The following is a 22247-nucleotide window of genomic DNA, read 5'->3' as shown; positions in this document are numbered from 1 at the left end:
TATGAATAAGACTCTGATATATGCTACAATATATTTTGGAGTTATTTTTAACAGGTTTTTTTTTAAGCTGTGTAAATGTTTTACAATTTTATGTGGCTAATTTTACAATATTTTATTTTATGGCTTTTGCATCATGGGTACTTAAAAATAATTTTGAGTAATTTCACTTCCACATGTCTCTTCACTTCACATAGAAAAGGTGATTTTTCTCTCTCTCCCATGGTTTTAGTCCCCATCCTTCTGCTCCCTGTCCTATCTCCAGAGCCTGAATTGATACAATCGTCTTGCATCAGAGACAGCAAGGATGAATCTCTAGTCCAGTGACACTACATCTCCCAGGGACACCTCTGGGACACAGAGAACCACTGGCCTCAATCCCCTTTGCAGAGCCTGCCAAACAAATGTGGACACAGCTCAACTCTGCTGTGCTCTTATTTGTCAATAAGAGCAATAAGAGCTCTCTTCTCTTGGCACTTCCTCCTGTAGGTATGCAAATGAGGTGAGGGGTGAGAACAGCCTCTTATTTGGCTGAGGGAGCTGACTTGTGGAAGAGCTCCAGCCGGCCCAAACATCAGCCTGTAGACAGAGAGGAAGGACATCAGCCTGTAGACAGAAAGAGAGAACATCAGTCTGTAGACAGAAAGAGAGAACATCAGCCTGTAGACAGAGAGAGAACATCAGCCTGTAAACAGAGAGAAAGAACATCAGCCTGTAGACAGAAAGGAAGAACATCAGCCTATAGACAGAAAAGAAGAACATCAGCCTGTAGACAGAGAGGAAGAACATCAGCCTGTAGACAGAGAGAAAGAACATCAGTCTGTAGACGGAGAGAAAGAACATAGTCACGAAGAGAGAGTCAGAGGCAGTCGCACAGAACAGGAAAGCCTTTCTGGTTCAATCAAGTGTGACAGAAAAACCTTTATGGCTTTTTCAAAGATGTTCTAGAAACATTGAAACAAAGAAACAGCTCCATGTTACCAAAACAGTATTCAAAAGCTAGTATAATAATAATAAGATACTTCCCCGTTAGACAGTAACATCTCAGCAGATGTTAATGACCCTGCACAGCCAATGCACAGGGCTGGACATTCTGACTCCTGTGGCTGAATCAGTTTCAACCTTCAAGAGAAAACATACAGCACCACCCAATACACACCCCACCAGCCCTGCCACACACAGTCAGCAGGCGAGCAGTAGTACCAAACTGTATTGCATGGGTGTAGGGGCTCTGCCAGGTGGTGGAAGAGGGTGCTCACTTGGCCTACTCCTCCCACCAGCAGTTTGTACTTCACTCTGGTCCTATATACATATACACACACACATACGTACATGTGCACACACAAGATATGCATACATGTGTATACATGAAACATGCATGCATGTATACTTGTATATACACATGCACATACACACACAATATCTTACATGCAAAATGTTTAAAGCAAAGATTCCACCACTAAATAGTGTTTGGCAATTGCTGCCCTGGAACATGACCTGGAAAACACGCTCACTGCTCTTTGGGGGCAGTGGGTCCCGCCCAGCCCTTGCCCAGCTCTTTGTGGTGATTTGGTAGCACCTTGTCATGCTAACACTGGCTCTGAGCTGAGACTCCTCCCAGTGACTAGGTGGCCTTTCAGAGTCATCGGATCAGGATTATTCCCATTAGAGATCCAGGTTAGGATAGCACTGGGCCCAACAGTACTTCCTTCTGCTAACAAATGAGATTGTTCCATTCCCAAATGAAGAGGGGCTTCCAGCAAGTTTCCCATGTGACTCCCACAGGTGCTGGGTGATGACAGGTGCCCACCCTGTGCTGAGCGTGGAGGCAAAGAAGAGGCAGGAAGGTGCCTCTCAGCAGAAGGGCATTCCTAGACCAGGTCAACCCTGATGTGGTAAGAGAAGTTCTACCTAATACGGGAGGACAAGCCTGTGGAAGTAGGAAGAAACATCATCGTGTTTGATCCTTTCAGATAAATCTTAGCATTTCTGTATGGCCATTCCTAGCCAGATGAACACTGACAGCCAGGCCCAGGAACATCCTCACCATGGAGGGACCCACAGAGAGACAGAGAATCAAACTATAAAATTCAAGAACCTCTTTGTGTTCCTATCTCGCTTTGCTGATCTGCTCCTGTAATTGCTTTTAAATCCTTTTGTGACTCTTGTTACATATCATTTCTAATTTCTAATGCTTTTGTCTGTGTTTTTGCATTTTCTTAAGACGTGTCTTTGCAGATTTCTGGACAAGATGGGGTGGGAGAACAGGGGCTGGAAAACCCTGCATTAAAACACACACACACACACAAAAAAAACCATTTGCACCAATGCAGAAGGACAAGAAAACGTGGGGCAACCTTGGGAAACAAGGTGTTCACCATTCGCAACTCCAAACCTTGAAGAATTGCAGCCAGAGAGAAAGCTAAAGTTGATGAATTAAAAGAGGCCATTTCTTGCTTACCTGGGCCCCTCTAGGAGGGACAAAGCATTAGCAGGTGGCTCAGCTGGCCAGGAGGTGAGAGATGGAGGTGAGGGTGGTTCAACTGGCCAGGAGGTGAGAGATGGAGGTGAGGGTGGCCGAGGATTATTGGGAGCCGGCTGAGCACCCCCGTAACAGCTTGGGGGTCCAGCCGGCTATTCCTTGTCCGACAGCTACTCAAAGCCAAGACCCAGGTATGAGGCACCCCCTCCTCGCCCCCGGAGGGAGCCCATCCTCTGTGTGTCTCACCACACCCTCATCTCTGGCCCCACCACCGGCTGGATCTTGAATTGGCATCTCCCACCCCCATCCGTGGCAGTCGTTTTAACCCACTCTGAACAAATCTGATCCGATTGTTCTTGACAGTTCTTTGTCAGAAAACAAAAATCACCTAACCTATAAAAACATGTCACCACTCAGAAAAGGGCATTTTCCTAAGGATTCCAAGGAGTTACTTCCATCTTAAATATAATCACTGATAAAAATACATTCTGGACAAGTCTGATTTGTGAACTCAGGAAGACTAGAGAGACCACTGCATATCAGAAATTGGAGGCATCGATCATGAAAATCAAGCAAACTGAGATAAAGAAAACTGACTGTTAGGGAACAGCCGGGACATTTAGAGTCAGAATTTAACACATGACAGAGGCAGGAAATAGCAGCTATGGATTGGAGAAAGTGAACGAGGAAAAAGACACACTCAAGAAAGTGGTACTAGAGGAAAAGACAAAGATTTTAAAAAGAGAGGGAAGAAGAGAAATACAGAAACTGATCTGAGTCCTGCAGATGCAACAGGGCTTCCTGAAAAGATAGAGGGTTTTTTTTTTCTTTCTTTTTTTTTTTTTGAGATCGAGTTTCACTCTTGTCACCCAGGTTGGAGTGCAATGGCGCGATCTCGGCTCACTGCAACCTCTGCCTCCCGGGTTCAAGCTATTCTCCTGCCTCAGCCTCTTGAGTAGCTGGGATTAAAGCACCCACCACCATGCTCGGCTAATTTTTGTACTTTTAGTAGAGACAGGGTTTCACCATGTTGGCCAGGCTGGTCTTGAACTCCTGACCTCAGGTGATCCGCTTCAGCTTCCCAAAGTGCTGGGATTACAGGCATGAGCCACTGTGTCCAGTCCAGAGATCATTTTTTAGAACACGAAAACAAAAAGCAGAAGAGATAAACCAACCTAAGAGCCTGTCACTTGAAAAGTAGGAGACTAAATGGACAAACCTGTGACAAACAGAATAGAGGAAAGAAACAAATGCAAGTGAGCTGGGCAGCCTCCCCCTGCCTCCCCTCCCCCAGTGAGACCCACTCCCTACCCTTTTCCACCTTCCCTGTGCAGCTAGCAAATCTCCAGGGGCTGCTTCACCCAGGTTTGGCTGAAGGGAGGCACTGGCAGGGTGAGTGGGGTGGGGTGGGGGGGGGATGGGCGGATCTGTTCCACTGACCCCACCCTGCCTGCTGCAGGGGACAGAGCTCCACTTCTGGAGTCTCCTAGCTGCAGCCCTGCCAGGTTCTAGTGACACAGCTCTGGCCCATGCCTCTTCAGCTCAGGGGTGGGAATGGATCCTGAGGGTGCCAGCCACTGGCTGCCTTGCCATTCCTGTCTTTATCACCCCTGTTGAACATGCCATCTATTTCTTGCCAGGACCCTGGGCACCACCAACAGTTAGAAATGAGAAAATGAAGACGGCCACAATAAAAGAGAAACCTTATAGTTATACAAAACTATGCATGATTGTTTGCCAGAAATTTTGAAAATCTCAACGAATTGATTGTTCTCTGAAAATCACATGCAACTTAACAGAAGTGACACGGGAGGAAATAGAAAACAAGACCAATTCAATACTAAAGAATAAATTGAAGTAAATATTAAAGAATTATAAATGGCCTTGAGAAGAAGTGGCTTTACCAATGTCTTTTTAAGTATTTCAAAAATCAGATAATAATTATGCTACATAAATGCCTCCAGAATATTTTGTAAAATATACATGACTCTTAAAACCATGACATAACCAAAATCAGATAAATCAACCTCAAGTATGAAAACATATATAAAAATCCTAAATAAGTTTCAGAGAACCATAAAAAAGTATTGTATCAAGAATAGTTCATTGTAATCATGCAAAATTGTTTAATATACATAAACCAAATATAAATATATAAAATTAAGCTATTTTACCAGTAAATGAAATAAGGGATATAATATAATCATCACAATTGATATTAAAAAGGCATTTGATAAAAATTAAATACTCAGTCCTTCAGAACTCTTTCTAAAACCAGAAGAAGATTACTTCTTCTTGGACATGATGAGCAGTAACAATTACCTTTTATCAAGTGGTAACTAGGTAACAGAGGCTATCCCATGCCCTTCCCAGGTGGTCCACAGTAATTGTCACAATATGTCTCCTTGAGATGGATGTTTTCTTTTTCTTTTTTTTTTTCTTTTTCTTTTTTTTTTTTGAGACGGAGTCTCACTCTGTCGCCCAGGCTGGAGCGCAGTGGCCGGATCTCAGCTCACTGCAAGCTCCGCCTCCCGGGTTTATGCCATTCTCCTGCCTCAGCCTCCTGAGTAGCTGGGACTACAGGCGCCCACCACCTTGCCCGGCTAGTTTTTTGTATTTTTTTAGTAGAGACGGGGTTTCACCGTGTTAGCCAGGATGGTCTCGATCTCCTGACCTCGTGATCCGCCCGTCTCGGCCTCCCAAAGTGCTGGGATTACAGGCTTGAGCCACCGCACCCAGCAATTGTTTTCTTTTTCTAATATTCCCCACTGTAGTGTTTTAGAAATACTGGCCCATGCAATAAGTTATGAAATCTGAATAAGTGTCATAAGTATTTGGAAAGTACACCACAAAATGATGGTAATTTGTAGATGAAATGAGAGTCAAACATGAGAGTCAAACAAGAAAATCCCAGAGAAGCAACCAAAAAAACCATTTGAAATGATGAGGAGTGAGTAAAGTGACAGAATAAAAGATGAATTTATAAAATCTATAACTTCCCTGTATTTTATCAGTTATAATGAAATGTAGGGGAAAATGTATTCACAACAGTAATAAGAGTATAAAATAATCAGAAGAAATTATAACAATAAATATGCAGGATCTATATGAAGGAAATTACAAAATTTAAAATGATAAGGACAACCATATTTGTTAAGACTGAATATTACTAAAATGTCAATTTACACAAGCTACATTATGGATTTTGTGCAATTCCAATCAAAGTCCCAATAGTAGTTTTCTCCAAATTGGCAATATTATTAGCTGGTTCACCTGGAAGAATAGATATGAAAATCACCTATAATAAAGTCTTTTATAAAATTAGGTGGTATGATTGTTATGATATTGGTGAAAGAAAAGCAGATATACACAGAACAGAGTATAAACACAAAGAAAGATATATGAGTTAAAATATGATAAAAGAGGAACCCCAAAGGGCAAAGGAATGTTATTCAGTAAGAGGTTTTGGGAAAGATGATTAGTTGAGAAAAATACACATAAATCTTTTTTTTTTTTTCCTATTTTTGAGGCAGAGTCTCACTCTGTGGCCCAGGCTGGAGTGCAGTAGCACAATCTTGGCTCACTGCAACCTCTGCCTCCTGGGTTCAAGCAATTCTCCCACCTCAGCCTCCCAGGTAGCTGGAACTACAGGTGCACACCACCATGCCCAGCTTTTATTAATTCTCATAATTCTTTTTTTTTTTTTTTAATTTTTAGTAGAGACAGGATTTCGCTATCTTGGCCAGGATGGTCTTGATTTCCTGACCTCTGGTGATTCAGCTGCCTCGGCCTCCCAAAGTGCTGCAATTACAGGTGTGAGCCACTGTGCCCAGCCTAAATCTGTATCTTACATCATTTATTAAATTAATTCCAGAGAGATTAAATGGTTCAGTGCAAAACAAACCAACAAACAAAAACAAAAGTGAAAAACCCATAGCTGCTTCATTTGTTTTTACCAAGTGCTGTGCTAAAAATGTGATACATATTTTCCATCCAATCTGCCCCACAACATTACCACATAGGTATTCTTAGCCCTGGTTTTCAAATGAGGAACCAAGGCCCAGTGGAATTAAATAAACTGCTGGATCCTGGCCAGGCGTGGTGGCTCAGGCCTGTAATTCCAGCACTTTGGGAGGCTGAGGCAGGCAGATCACAAGGTCAGGAGTTTGAGACCAACCTGGCCAATATGGTGAAACCCCGTCTCTACTAAAAAATACAAAAATTAGCCAGGTGTGGTGGCGGGTGCTTGTAATCCCACCTACTTGGGAGACTGAGGCAGAAGAATCGCTTGAACCTGGGAGGCAGAGGTTTGCAGTGAGCCAAGATCATGCCATTGCACTCCAGCCTGGGCAACAGCCTGAGACTTCATCTCGAGAACAAAACAAAAAACAAAACAAAACCAAAAAAAACTGCTGAATCCTTAGCCCAAGTCTATTAACTCCAAAGGCTCTGTCCTAACCCACCTGCCTTGCACAAGTGAATTTCTGTGTGCAGAGGGATTCTCTGCATTGAAAAGCAAAGGGAGAAAAAAGGAAAAGACTGATAGACTTCACTATATAAAAATTTGCAATCCCTGAATGTCAAAAAATCATAAGACTTAAAGGAAAATCACAATAAAAATATTTGCAACAAGTGTGATATAAACTTGTGCAAGTAGATAACAGAAAAATGATAGCTTCAACAGAAAAATGGCAAAGAGAATTGAACAGACCGTTCACGAAAGAGGGATTATGAACGTCAGTAACTCTATCAAATAAGTTCAACATGACCACAATCAAATGCAAATCAAAATGAACATTCACCACCTTCACCTTGCAATGTAATATGTTTTGAAATGAAAATATTCAGAATAGGAAGGTTAGAATGAGGCAGACACTCTCTTGTACAGCTTACTGGTGCATACATGGAACAAAATTTCTGGAAAGCAATGTATCATTCTGTATCAAGAGCCTTAAAAATATTCCTGTCCCTTGATCTAGTAATTCCACTCCTGGGAATCTATAACCAGACATGTTTATAATATTTCTTCACAAAGACCTTCATCAGTCATATTTATAACAACAAAATGCTGTTGATAACGTAAATATCTGACAATAGAAGAATCATTTCATAAAGTATGGCACATCACATAATAGAATCCTGTACATCTATTAAATACGATCATTAGAAAGAAAACCTAACTAAATGGGAAAATGCTAATGCTGCCAGCAATCTCAGACTAAAATTATACATATACATGTAATACATGTATACACAAAATGGCAACTATATACACACAGGGAGGCAGGAGAAGAAGAAGATACACCAGCGAATGAACAATGTTTATGCTAGTGTCTCAGTGATGGGGTGGTTACTTTTCTGCTTTTTGCTGTGTACTTTCTGTGCTTTGTATAAATACCATTTTTTAAAGTTACTCTAAAGAACAGGATGTCATTGTTTATCAGATTTGTTTCTCCATTGCCACTGACAGCTATGTGGCCCAGCAAGCCTCTCTGCTCTGGGGAGGTCCCAGCTGATCTCTCAGGGCCAGCCCTCCATGGGGTTGTTTACGATAAGTATTGACCCCAAACTATTAGGGGCCTGCACTTGTTAACATTGTGTTTTTCTAATGAAAGGGGACAATGGGAGCGTGAAGTGAGCAGGGGAGAGAATCTGGTCTTCACGTGCTGCCGCAGCTGTCAACCCTGAGTCTCCCCGTCATAGAACACGCTGTGCTCCTTCCATCGTCCTCAGCCTCAGGACTTCAGTCCCCTCTGCACTGACCCCCACAATTGGAGCCTAGTGGTCTTCAGATGCCTGCCTTTCTTTCTGACGTCATGTTCATTGCCCCTGGTTTCACTCCGCCTGCCTCCGTGTCCGCATCTCTTCCTCCTGCCGGCTTCCAGGCTCCCAGCCTGGCCCCAGCAGCCTCAGTCACGGGGGCGTCACTCAGTCCTCTTCCTGCTTCCATCTCTCCAAGTGCTTCCTCTGAAGAGGCCTCAAGTGACAGCTCAGCATCCCCCGGAGGCCTCCAGGAAGTTTCCGAAGCGATCCTCTGCCCCCATTCTCCTCTCTCTTCTGTGTGGAATGTCCTTCACAGAGCGGCCCTGTACTCCTCTGCTTCTGAGATGTCACTAGTCACTTTTAGCTCATAAAGACTAATTGCCAGCATGTTTTTTTTTTTTTTTTTTTTTTTTTATCTTAGACAGAGTCTATCTCTGTCACCCAGGCTGGAGTGCAGGGGCACGATCTCGGCTCACTGCAAGCTCCACCTCCTGGGTTCAGGCAATTCTCCTGCCGCAGTCTCCCAAGTAGCTGGGATTACAGGCACCCGCCACCATGCCCAGCTAATTTTTTTGTATTTTTAGTAGAGACAGGGTTTCACTGTGTTGGCCAGGCTGGTCTCGAACTCCTGACCTCGTGATCCGCCTGCCTCGGCCTCCCAAAGTACTGGGATTACAGGTATGAACCACCATGCCTGATCACCAGCATGATTTTTTTTTCTTTTTGAGACGGAGTTTTGCTCTTGTCGCCCAGGCTGGAGTGCAAGGGCACTATCTCGGCTCACTGCAACCTCCGTCTCCCAGGTTCAAGCAATTCTCCTGCCTCAGCCTCCCGAGTAGCTGGGATTACAGGCATGCGCCACCATCCCCAGTTAAGTTTTTGTATTTGTAGTAGAGATAGGGTTTCTCCATGTTGGTCAGGCTGGTCTCGAACTCCCGACCTCAGGTGATCCACCCACCTCGGCCTCCCAAAGTGCTGGGATTACAGGCATGAGCCACCTTGCCCAGCACCAGCATGATTTTTATGTGTGCGAAGCATTCAGTGGGAGGTTACCACATGCCTGGCCTTGGGCTATAAATGTCACTCACATTTTTCCATTTTATCCTCTCAATAACCCGGTGAAACAAGGAAAAGACAAACAACCCTGTTTTCTAAATGTGCAAAGGATCTGAATTGACATTTCTCCAAATACGAATGGCCATTAAGCATGAGAAAACAGGTTTGGCATCATTAACCTTAGAGAAATGCAAATTAAAACCACAATAAGATGTCCCTTCACACCCACTAGGATGGCTATAATAAAAAAGATAATAACAAGTGCTGATAAGAAAGTGGAGACATGGGAACCCTCAGACATTGCTGGTAGGAAGGCAAAATGGCGGATCCACCAAGGAAAACAGTTTAGCAGTTCCTCAAAGTGTTAGACTTAAATGACCCAGCAATTCTGCTCCTAGATATGTACCCAAGAATGCTGAAAATATATGTTTACACAAAACCTTGTGTGTGAATGTTTGTCGCAGCATTATTCATTATAGCCCAAAATGGAAACAACCCAAATGCCTGTCAACTGATGAATGGATAAACAGAATGTGGTTCTTTCAATGCAGTGGCTCATTAGTCAGCCCTTGAGAGGAATGATTCATGCTGCAACACAGATGAAGCCTGAGAGCATTGTGCTCAGTGAAAGAAGCTGACCCCAAAATCCACATGTCGTATGTTTCCAGTTATGAAACATCCGGAAAAGATAAATCTGTAGACAAAGTCATTTAGTTGTTGCCAGGGGTTGGGTGGAGAGGGAATAGGGAGTGACTGCAATGGGTACAGGGTTTCTTTTTGAGGTATTGAGAATGTCCTTGAATTAGACAGTGGTGTTGGTTTCATAACATTGTGAATGCACTAAAAACACGATAAAGAATTGTATACCAGGGCCGGGCACGGTGGCTCAAGTCTGTAATCCCGGCACTTTGGGAGGCTGAGACGGGCGGATCATGAGGTCAGGAGATCGAGACCATCCTGGCTAACACAGTGAAACCCCGTCTCTACTAAAAAATACAAAAAAAAGAAAAGAAAAACTAGCCGGGTGAGGTGGCGGGCACCTGTAGTCCCAGCTACTTGGGAGGCTGAGGCAGGAGAATGGCATGAATTCGGGAGGCAGAGGTTGCAGTGAGCTGAGATCTGGCCACTGCACTCCAGCCTGGGCGACAGAGCGAGACTCCATCTCAAAAAAAAAAAAAAAATTGTACACCACGGCTGGGCAAGGTGGCCGACACCTGTAATCCCAGCACTTTGGGAGGCCGACGTGGGCGGATCACCTGAGGTCAGGAGTTCGAGACCAGTCTGGCCAACATGGTGAAACCCCATCTCTACTAAAAATACAAAAATTAGCTGTAGGTGGTGGTAGGCACCTGTAATCCCAGCTATTTCGGAAGCTGAGGCAGAGGACTACTTGAACTCAGGAGGCAGAGGTTACAGTGAACCGAGACCACACCACTACATTCCAGCCTGGGCAACAAGGGTGAGACTGTCTCAAAAAGAAAAAAAAAAAAATTAGCCGGGCATGGTGGTGTGTGCCTATGATACCAGCTACTTGGGAGGCTGAGGCAGGAGAATCGCTTGAACCTGGGAGGCAGAGGCTGCAGTGCACTGAGATTGTGCCACTGCACTCCAGCCTGGGCAACAGAGCAAGACTCTGTCTCGGAAAAAAAAAAATTTAAGAATTGTATACCATAGAAAGGGTGATTGTATAGAATATGGATTATACTTCAATTTGAAAAAATAATCCAATGAGTGGACTTTGGCCTTGTCATCGTCACTCCACCCCTGAAGAGGTGGAGTTGGCACAGGAAGGTTAGCATTTGCAAATGCAGCACACCACAGCCAGCCAACCACAGAGCTGCACTCTCAGGAGTGCACAACATGGTACGAATTATAGAGGGAAGAGCAGAGCTTTCCTCACTCTACGTCTGGGGTGGGGAGAAAGGCCTGGCTACAAGGATCACGTGTCGTCATGACGCAAGGGTTCGTGTGCAGGGAGATGGCACCAATTGAGAAATGCTGATGTGAAGCTGCATGCAGTGGCTCACACTTGTAATGCCAGCACTTCGGGAGGCCAAGGTGGGAGACTGACTTGACTCCAGGAGTTGGGGACCAGCGTGGGCAACATAGCAAAACCCTGTCTCTACATAAAAAAGATTAGCCAGGCTTGGTGACTTGTACCTGGAATCCCAGCTACTCAGGAAGCTGAGGCAGGAGGATCGCTTGATCAAGTGAGGCTGCAGTGAGCCGTGACTGTGCCACTGCACTCCAACCTGGGCAACAGCGTGAGATCTTGTCTCAAAAATAAACAAATAAATAAATAAGGCTAGGTGCGGTGGCTCACACCTGTAATCCCAGCATTTTGGGAGGCCAAGGCAGGTGGATCACGAGGTCAGGAGTTCGAGACCAGCCTGGCCAGCACAGTAAAACTCCATCTCTACTAAAAATACAAAAATTAGCCAGGTGTGGTGGCGGGTACCTGTAATCCCAGCTACTTGGGAAACTGAGGCAGAAGAATTGCTTGAATCCTGGAGGTGGAGGTTGCAGTGAGCCAAGATCACACCACTACACTTCAGCCTGTGTGACAGAGCAAGACTCTGTCTGAAAGAAAGAAAGAAAGAAAGAAAAAAAGAAAGAAAGAAAGAAAGAAAGAAAGAAAGAAAGAAAGAAAGAAAGAAAGAAAGAAAGAAAAAGAAAAGAAAGAAAGAAAGAGGCTGGGTGAAGTGGCTCATGCCTGTAATCTTAGCACTTTGGGAGGCCGAAGAGGCCAGATCACCTGAGATTAAGATAAAAAGAAAAAAATTAGCCCCATGTGGTGGCAGGCACCTGTAATCCCAGCTGCTTGGGAGGCTGAGGTAGGAGAATCGCTTGAACCTGGGAGGCAGAGGTTGCAGTGAGCCAAGATCGCACCACTGCACTCCAGCCTGGGCGACAGAGCAAGACTCTGTCAAAAAAAAAAAAAAAAAAAAAAAAAAAGAAGAAAAGAAAACCCACAAGAAGTGCTGACTGTGTTGATGAATTTATGAATTTGACCTACCAGGTAGACAAATATGCAAAGCACCAAAGCTGGAGTCTATCTCTGGACCCGAAAGGACTTTTCTGGGGGGCTGAGTATAGGCACAGAAAACCTGGAGAGACTCCGTTTTAACATGCTTGCTCTGCATCACTTCACATGGAAGGTACAGTTAGTGAGTGAAATACATAGGCCTTCCAGGGCACATCACCCCTTCCTGGTCTTGCATGCAGAGAGAAAACTCGGCACAGTTAGCCTTGGACAAAGCCCCTTGGCCTGCTTTCTGGTGTGAACCAGATGTCAGTAGTTCTGGCTACTGCCTGAGGCAGCATTTTTTCCCACTGACTGTCAATATCAGGTATGAAAAATAGTGCCTTGTTGCATTTGCACAAAAATAATTAACAGTGTCTATTTTACTGAAGCTTCAAAAGGGGGACTTAGCCACCGCTCATACCACAGCTTTCCACCTCTGTTGGACTCTTTGAGATTAGGAGTTCCGCCCTCCCAAGCCCCTTCTTTATGGCTCCATCACCAGGAGTTCCCTCTCCAGGCTTTGCCCCGCCCCACACAGGGCACCTTACGGTCTCTGTTTCTCGCTTACAGGAAGAGCATGCATGCAAGTCCTGGCTCTGTTAGTTGTTAGTCCTGTAAACTAGGCCTGTTCCATAAACCACTCTGTGCCTCAGTTTCCCCATCTGTAAAGTGGGGATACTAGGACTTCCTTTGAAGGTCTTCACGGACATCAAATGAGTCAATATAAGCCTAGAATCGTGCCTGGCACTTAGCTCTTTGGAAGTTGCCTGCTGTTGTTAGGCAGAGCAGGTTGGTAACAACCTTCTGTTAGCGGAGCAAGGTTTAGGGTCTGCTCTGTTTGACAAAATTCCCCTCGGAGAAGGCATTCAACATGTGCAGAAGAAACAGTGTAACAAGCCCCTAGAGGCCAACAGACATCTTCTCAGGCTTTCCCCTCTTTCTTGCGGTGTAGGGGAAGCCACTGGGTCCAGGACTGTGGTGCGCTGTCTACACTGCCCCCAGGAAGGGGTGAGCCAGACCCTGCCATGGTGCCTGGGTGGCACGTGGAAGGCCACATGTGGAGGGAAACCAAAACCACAGTCAGCTGTGGCTAGACTAGGTATTGGTTTCTGAGCCAAAGGCAGCCACGTGCCTTCGCCTCCCCCGTGAGAGAAGCCCGCTGTCTCTGGAGTGGCTGGGGGGGAATGCCGCCCTCCTGGGCAGCTCCAGGCTGGATGGCAGCCAGCTGAGCTGGCCACCCGAGGCCCAGTCCTGGGCCCCGGCTGCTCCTGCAGAGAGGGCAGGGTGTATCTTGATGTTGGGCCTTTGATCTGCTTTGCCTGTGCAGATTGCGTAAGCGGATGCTGGCTCAGCCGGCCCATGGACCCTTACATTGACTGACCCCATTCCCAAGGCATCTCTTCTTTGCAGCATGAGGCCCTGCCAGGTGTGCTGGCCCCTGCATGGCAGGAGAGGGCATGAGCCTGACAGCTGTTAATGTCTCCCATCCACAATGCACTCAACGTCCCCCTCAAGGCACCCACAGACTCTCCCCGGAGCAGGGCCAACTCTGTGGGGGATTTGAGTGGGGACCAGGTGGGGATGACATAGGCCCTGCTTAGAAGAGCCCCTGGCTGCAAGACGGCAGAGTTGGACTCAAACCAAGCAGCCAATTGCATCTTCCTGCTGCAACTCTCTGTGCCCCGAGATGGAGCCCCAGATTCCCTGTCAAGCAGGGCTTTCCAAGCTGCTGAGGTGAGATCAAAGCTTTCCTGCCCAGTGGTAGGTGACAGGGCTGACCTCTCTCGAGGAAATGCAGGGTTTGCTGGGTGTGGGCAGAATGTGCACTCCTAAGTCACGTGGTGGCACTGAATTGCAGCCCTGTCTTTTGATGTCCAACCCCCGCTCAAGTCCATTTACATAGTCAAATCCTGTCCTCTTTCCTGAGCACAAAGGCCCCTCCCTGGTGAGGTTGCTCTGTTTCCGACACCCCAGGCACACTTGCCCAAACCATCAGGTGGAAACTCCGGCCGTCGTCCCCTTGCCCACCAGGGGAGGCCTGGGAGGGAACGCCACTGGGGCCCAGGCAGGATGAGGTCGGGGCACCTGGGGGATCTGAGGGGCCATGGGGCGTGTGTACTTTTCCAATGGACTTTGCTAGGGCAGGAGGGTGAATGTGTGGCTTCCTTCTGCAGTCACTTCTAGAGCAGGGTGGCTCCAGGTTTCCAGGGCTGGGGAGCAAAGGCTGCTACTTCTGCAGCTGCAGAAAACCCGGCTGCCCTGCACACCCCTCAGCCTGGGACTGCCTGCCTTTGCCATTTCCATCAGGCTGCGGCCACTCCGCGGGAACAGAGGAAACTAAGGGTGGTGGGGTTTGTTTTTCAAGAAGTTCAATCTCTTTGCTTTAAATGACTGGTCTTTTTTTTTTTTTTTTTTTGTATACCCTTCCTGCCTTTTTTGGTGTCAAAGGCTGCTTTCTTTCAAGAAATGAGGTGTTGGAAGATGACAGTTTGTTATCATTCATTTAATTACTTTTTAGTTTTAAAATCTCCGTAATTGGCAAAATCCAGGGTGGCAGCCACATGAAGCCTGCAGATGTGTGGAAAGTCTGCAGGTCCATCGCATCCCACAGCCTACAGTGGAGCCTGACCCTGCAGGAAGGGGAGCTTCCTACGCTGAGCAGAGGAGAAAGGGGAACCCTGAGCCCAGGGTTTGTCTGGCCAAGGGGTGGGGCTCCTGGTGTTTGCAACCCAGCAGCCTCAGGATAGGAGGCTGATGAGGCTTTGGCTAAGAGGGTAGTGGACATCTGTGGGCACCACAGGTCCCTCTCTAAGGAGCAGACACTGCACACCTGTCCTGACTCTGAGAGTAACTCAGTGCAGACAAGGGTTCCGAGAGAAGAGGTGGAGGAAGGAATACGGGAACTGGCCTGGAACCCAGCAGTTTTGCCCCCAGTCAGCATGGTGGACAAAGGCCTCGGGCGCGCTGCACTCTGTCTACCCGCTGAAAAGCCAGGGCTGTTGCACCAGAGCTTTTCCAAGGCCTTTCCAGCTCTGGCTCTGGCTCAGGCTGATCCTAGACATTAAGATGCTCACAGCTTGGAGTCAGAGAGACCCACGCCCCATGTCTGTAACTTGAGCAACCACAAAGCCCTGGTCAAAGGGCTGCATCGAAGGTTAACGAGATGGGGCCCTGGAAGCCCTCGGCTCAGCCAACACCAAGCAGCCAGGACAAGATCCCACTGGGCCAGGAGAGAAATCCAAATAATCCACATAGGCCGGGTGGAGTCAGACTGGGCTTGGGAGATCCCTAAGAGAACCTTCCTGCCCGTTCTAAGGCCCCGGCAGCAGCAGGTCCCCATTGGGGAAGTCCAAGCAGCCTGGGCCTGCGTTCCTTCCCCTGAGGCATGAGAGAGGGGGCACAGGAAACCAGTCTTTGGAGGTGGGGCTGCAGACTGCCAGCACAGGCCAGCGACCAGCTGTGAGCCTGGGTTGGCTTCCAGTGCCCCGGCTGACCCTGTAAACTCTCCGGCTGCCCTTGCTTCTGCCTCCAGCCCCCCAAGGCTACATGCACACCCCGCTGGACTGGGAGCAGGAGAGGTCGGGCCACAGGCTGCCGGTCTCAGCTGCAGCCTCTGGGGGCAGATGGCCGTGGCTTTGACCGTTGTCACTCACTTAACCTGCCAGGGCCTCAGATTCCTTATCTGCAAAGTGGGGCTTTTGACAGGACCTTCACTTCAGGTTGTGGCGAGGATGAAATGGGCTAACAAACGCTTGGCACAGCAGGCCCCAGCTGTGAGTCAGTATTCAAAACAGATCTGGGTTCATCACCCACTTCCCCTCCTGCCTGAAGAAGGGCAAGGCCCTCTCTGCTTGGGGGAACATTTCTGCTAGCCCGGGGATGCTACTTGAGATGTTCAAGTGGGCACACGCTTCCCTGACTACACCCTGGCACCGCCTGAGGCCTCGGCAAAATGATTAGACCAAGAGCTGCAGGGCAAGGGCCTCCTGTGATTAGACCAAGAGCTGCAGGGCAAGGGCCTCCTTCAGACACTGGACAGGAAGGCAGTTTTAGAAAGGAACCTTCAGCAAGTGGCTGGTTCCTCCATTGTTAGCACAGCTGGCACATTCAGTAACATCCCCAACCGGGCAGTGGGAGGAGTTGACGGTGACAGAGACCCAAATTGAGGGGGCGGGGGTGGGCAGCGGTCACAGCCAAGTGCTCAGGAGAGAGAGAAGAGGCTGCTCGCTCGTGGTAATGGTGACTTCCTCTGCTCTCAGGCCTCTGAAAGCAGCTTCTGAGTGAACGGAAAGTCCTTTCTTGATTAAACTCAGCCCATATTCTTGGCTCGCCAAACAACAGCTGCCTCCAGGGGCCCAAAGCCTGGGTGCTCCAGGAAGGGTCCCCCTTGCCACCTTTGCTCTTCTCAGGGTTTCTGAGCTGGGCATCTTTGAACTGATCTCTAACACACCCACCTCCAAGGAGCCCTGAGCTTCCTCCTGGTTCAAAAAGCCCAAACTCCCTTCTCTCATTCCCCAGACTCCAAGAAAGCCCCGGGCACCACACAGCTCACAGGAAGCTGGGGTGTAAGATCAGGCCTCGGAGTGGTTCTGACAGCTCCAAGGCTGCAAAACCTGCCACAAGACCAGCTCTCTGAACTCCAAAGCCAAGGTCCAAGGACGAGGTCCATGACAGGGTGGCGGGGAAGTGTGCATGTCAGATCACTCTGTCCTGTGACATAAGAACAACCCATCCCAGTGCTGGGCCCCCTCTAAGCCCCTCTGTCATCTCTGTGCCCGGGGAAGGAGCAGGCTGTACTCACAGCACGCAGAGCGCGTATGCCCGGGAGATGGACTCGCTGGCACGCACGAGGAAGCTCCCATCCTTGCCTGTCCTGGAGAGCAGCTCCTCTGCCTTGGAGCGGGTGATGTTGCCGTGGTTCCAGCAGGGGACCATGGTGGGCGTGGGCCTCCTCGGCCGGGCCAGCGGGCACCCCCAGGACCTACACGCCACCGAGGGAAGCGGAGGCCCCTCTGCTGCAACCTGCCGCCTGTTGCCTCTTGGTGGCCTCTGCTGCTGCCACCAGCTTAACTGACTGACTTCCTGTTTCAGGCGCTCAGCGAGGGAAAGGAAACTGAGCGGCGGAGAACTTCCTCATTACAGAAACCAAGCGAGAGAGGGCGGGGGGAAGCCCTGGCCGTCCACCGTCCCCCACACCCCGCCACGGCTGCTGCGGCTCCCTCACCGGCCCTCTCCTTCCTGGCAACAGGTCGCAGCCTACAACTGAAGTGTCCAGGGGCAGCTGAAGTCCCACTGGGCAGAATGACCGGCTCTGGAGACGTCAGGAGAGTTGTGGCCACTTCTGAAGAAGCGTGGCCTAGCAGGCATGGGTAGGCCCAAGGAGTGGTTCTTCTGCGGCCATGCTGACGCCCACATGGGATGCCATGCCCTAGACAGGTCCCTGAGCCTTGTGCTCTCCCCCAGGGCTTTTCAACGCCCATCCTGAACCCCTAAAACACCCAAGGGGGCACAGCTTCTCAACTGGGACTACAGCCTGCCCAGGACAGAGCAAACTTGAGGGGGAGGGGACAGTCGAGCCCCACCACTCCCCTTTAGAGACTCCCAGCGGCCTGGGTGCTGGGAGACCTTGGCCGCCACCAGCCGAGGGCGCCGAGATCCAAGTGACGGCTCTGTGACCGCATTCCCCTCATTCCCAGGGGCCGGTGGATGCTGCACAGGCAGCACAGCTCTGATCCCTGCAGTCCAGCCTGGAGACACACAAAGGGAGCTTAGAGGGGATGTGGACCATTTACAGTGGGAACACAGGCTGACTTTTTCCCTGGGCTTCTCCAGGATGCTGGGGAAACAAGCTCGGAGAGGAGAACCCCAAAGCCCCACAGGGCAGGCTGGCCGCCTGGCCAAGGACAACACGGGGTCCTGAGTCCTGCATCTCAGCAGTCGGGGTGGCCGGTCAGACTGCACCTCTTCCAAGGCTGGGCATGGCCACATTTGCCCACCTCTCAAAGGGGAGCTGCCTCTCCGGGGACTGCCATCCAGGACCAGTCATTTCTGAGGGCTCTGCAGTGGACACCCATCCCTCAGCCCCCAGACCTGGGTACCCTCCGTCCTTGGGTCAGGCCCACCAAGGCCGAAGGGGCAGGTGTTGACCTGCTGCACAAGGAGTGCCCCCCCATCCCACATCCAGGCCTTGGCCTCCAGGACGTGACAACAGACCCCCTCCAGGAAGGGGTACCAGCCAGGCAGCGCCACCACATTCAAGCTGTGGGAACCTGGTCAAGTTTCTTCTCTCTCTCGGCCTTGGTTTCTTCTTGTCTAATTTGAAGGATGTAGCTCGTAAAGGAGCTCACATGTGCCCAGGGGCTCAATGTGCGTCACGCTGATGGTTGTCCCAGGACAGGGCCCCCAGTACCTCCCTGCTGTAGCAACACGCACAGCAGGTGAGTCTGTAGGGCAGACAAAGCACTCCCAGTCCAGGACCTCTGGCCAGGCCTGGAGCCAGGCGTGGGGATACAGTGGTGACGGGAACTGGCCTCCAAACTCCGGCCCCCCCGGAACACGCCACCTCTGCAGCAGCCCAGTGTGGAGGCCTCTCATTCCCCACCCACACCTCCACTCAGCGCCTGTCCACCCCTTCCTTATGGGGTCATCTCCTATGCTCCCATTGTGCATCGTCGCACCCTTCTCGCTTCCCTGCTGGCCACCAACATCCATGAAGCCCCGGACCATGCCACCAGGAGGATCCATTTGCAACACTGGTCCCTTTACATCTCTACCCACTCATCTCCACCATGCCAAGACTGCTGTACTTAGAGAGCTTCCCCCAGGCCCCCAGCCCCCCATCTCGCACACCTCTATTCCCATAGCCCTTGCCATTCCACAGAGCGAGATCCCCTGGCACACATGCCACACAGGCACGCTTCCCTCATTTTTAAGGCCCATCCCATCTTTGCTTCCTTTTCCACCCAATTGCCTGATCTATCCAGCATGGTCAGCTGGCTTGTCCCCCACCCTTCTGCCCTCCACATTCAGGAAATCCCAGTATCTAGATCAGGGCTGCCCTTTTGGTGGGTGGATTTTTTTTTTTTTTTTTTTGTAGGTCTCCAGTCAATATAAATAATTTTAACATATTACAAAATTCACGAACTCATGTGAGGGATGGTGATCTACCAATGAAGACTTCAAATAATGGCTAGAGAGTGGCCAGGCACAGTGGCTCACACCTGTAATCTCAGCACTTTGGGAGGCTGAGGGGGTGGATCACCTGGTCAGGAGTTTGAGACCAGCCTGGCCAACATGGTGAAACTTTGTCTCTACTAAAAACAAAACAAAAACAAACAAACAAACAAACAAATCAGCTGGGTGTGGTACATGCCTGTAATTGCAGCTACTCTGGAGGCTGAGGCAGGAGAATTGCTTGAACTCAGGAGGCGGAGGTTGCAGTGAGCTGAGATCACGCCATTGTACTCCAGCCTGGGCGATAGAACGAGACTAGAATGAGACTCCATCTCAAAAAAAAAAAAAAAAACATTTTACTGTTCCAAGTTTCATAGCATAAAGGTAGAACCACACATCTTCCAGCCATATTCTCTTGAATGTGTTAGGCCATAATCACTGCATTCCTACTTTGACATCCCATTTGATGACGACTGCACCCCAGCCCTCCACATGTAAGAGCAGTCCCACTCTTCAGGGATGTCCACCTGCATCTGGCTTGGCAGGATCAATGTGGAGAGCTCAGCATCACCACGTGGATGGGAGGTGGGAGACGATGCTGATGGGAAGAGCCCATGGGTGTATGGGTGCTGTGGAGCAATGTCCTTGAAACCATTGGAGGAGGTGACTGCCTGATAGCTGGACAGGAGCCTCCAGAAGGGACAAGGGACTGCCAGCTGCTGCTGGCAGGGGTAAGGAAGGCCTAGACCACCTGCCACTATCCTTGCTGTCCTCAATGCTCAGGGTCAGTCAAAGGAGGAACCTGCTCCCTAGGCTGTGCCCAGGAGCCACTCAGTCATAGGGCCCCAAAGTGATTGCATGGTGTGATTCTACGCATTTTTTAGAGCATCTGGTCAACCTCACCCATGGGGCAGAGGCTTGGAAAGCAGCTGAGGGGAAGAAGTGGGGTCACATTCACACATGTGATTCTAGGTCCAGACTGGGGCACCTGCCCAAAGGCACTGTCAGCCCTGGCAAGCCCCAGGCCCCATCAGGGGACATGAACAATTTCTGGGAAAGCTGGGCAGTGAGAAGCATCAGGGCGGTCTGGCAGGCACCTGGTCATGGGCACTCAGCCAATGCTGGAAGCTCCAGGAAGAACAGACGGGCCTCAGTGTTGAAGAGGAGGGCTGAAGTGGCAGGGCCAAGGCATAGGAGCGATTCTGCTTTGGAAACCTTGAGAGAGGGCAGATCACAGGAAGGTTTGAGTCTCAGGACAGGGTCAGGGCAGGCTGGGAGAGAGGCACGATGGAAACACCACCAAGCTTCTTGTCCAGGGGTCCTTCTACTGTGGACAAGAAACAGAAGGGATTTCAGGGTCTGAGAAGGGATTGAGCCAAGAGAGGGGAGGCAGAGGTCAATATATGCTATGTATACATATATATACACACACACACACATTACATTATATATCTACTGTGTGTATATGTGTATATATACACATTATACATATACAATGTATATATCTACTATGTAATGTTAGTAGATATACAATATATCTAAGCATTTGTCACTGTACTTCCCTTCCCCTCCTGCATTCATCGAAGCCCTTTACTATGCCCCAGGGCTCCCAATGTCCCCCAGCCTGGGTGGATAGATAGATATCACTCATAGCTTGGGGTGCAGGGGGTGAAAGTGTTCGCTCACTGAGGGCTAAAAGTAAAGGGAGCAGTGATGGTTAATTTTATGTCAACTTGGCTGGGCTGCAGGACCCAGATATTTGGTCAACATTATTCTAGATGTCTCTCTGAAGGTATTATTTAGATGACATGAACATTTAAATCAGTAGACTTTGAGTAAAGCAATTCCTGTGTGTAGGCCTCATCCAATAAGCTGAAGGTCTTAATAGAAAAGGACTGACTTCCTCCAAAGAGTGAATTTGCCAGTAGATTGCCTATGAACTCGAGCCACAGCATCAGTTCTTCCCTGGGTCTCCAGCCTCCCAACCCACTCCACAGACTTTGCACTTGCTAACCTTGACCATCCCATGAGCCAATTCCATATCTATCTATCTATCTATCTATCTATCTATCTATCTATCTATCCATCCATCCATCTGTATATCTCTCTATCTAGCCATCCATCTCTAGCCATCTATGTATCTAGCCATCTATCTATCCATCCACCTATCTATCCTCCTATCTAGCCATCTATCTATCCATCTATTTATGTATCTAGCCATCTATCTATCTATCCATCTAGCCACCATCTATCCAGTCATCTATGTATCTAGCCATCCATCTATCTAGCCATTTATCTGGCTATGTAGCTAATCATCCATCTATCTATCTATCTATCTAGCCATCTATCTATCCATCTGTCTAGCCACTATCTATCTAGCCATCTGTCTATCCATCCCTCTATCTAGCCATCTATCTATTATCTATCTATTGATCTATAAATCTATCAATCTGCCTATCTATTTAGTCATCTATCTAGTCATCTATTTATCCATTTATCTATCTAGCCATCTGTCTAGGTATCTAGCCATCTGCCTATCTATCTATCTAGCCATCTATCTGTCTATATATCTAGCCATCTATCTATCTATTTAGCCATCTATCTATCTATCTAGCCATCTATGTAGCCATCCATCTATCTAACTAGCCATCTATTTATCTATCTATCCATCCATCCATGTAGGCATCCATCTATCTATCTAGCCATCTATCTATCTATCTATCTATCTATCTATCTATCTATCTATCTATC

General features: G+C 48.6%; 1 protein-coding gene across 1 annotated transcript in view; it reads right to left on the bottom strand.

Moving 5' to 3' along the window:
- INPP5D (inositol polyphosphate-5-phosphatase D) overlaps nt 1-17755 on the bottom strand; it is a 158365-nt gene extending 140610 nt beyond the window's left edge. The window contains exon 1 of the mRNA XM_023188609.2: nt 17125-17755. Within this exon, the coding sequence (XP_023044377.1) occupies nt 17125-17258 (134 nt within the window). The 5' untranslated portion in view covers nt 17259-17755. The remainder of the gene's footprint in view (nt 1-17124) is intronic.
- Nucleotides 17756-22247: the final 4492 nt, after the last annotated feature.

The sequence above is a fragment of the Piliocolobus tephrosceles genome, chromosome 11, assembly GCF_002776525.5.
Source record: "Piliocolobus tephrosceles isolate RC106 chromosome 11, ASM277652v3, whole genome shotgun sequence".
Taxonomy (NCBI): domain Eukaryota; kingdom Metazoa; phylum Chordata; class Mammalia; order Primates; family Cercopithecidae; genus Piliocolobus; species Piliocolobus tephrosceles.
Note: the sequence above shows the minus strand (reverse complement) of the source record. Positions and strands in the feature narration are given on the sequence as shown.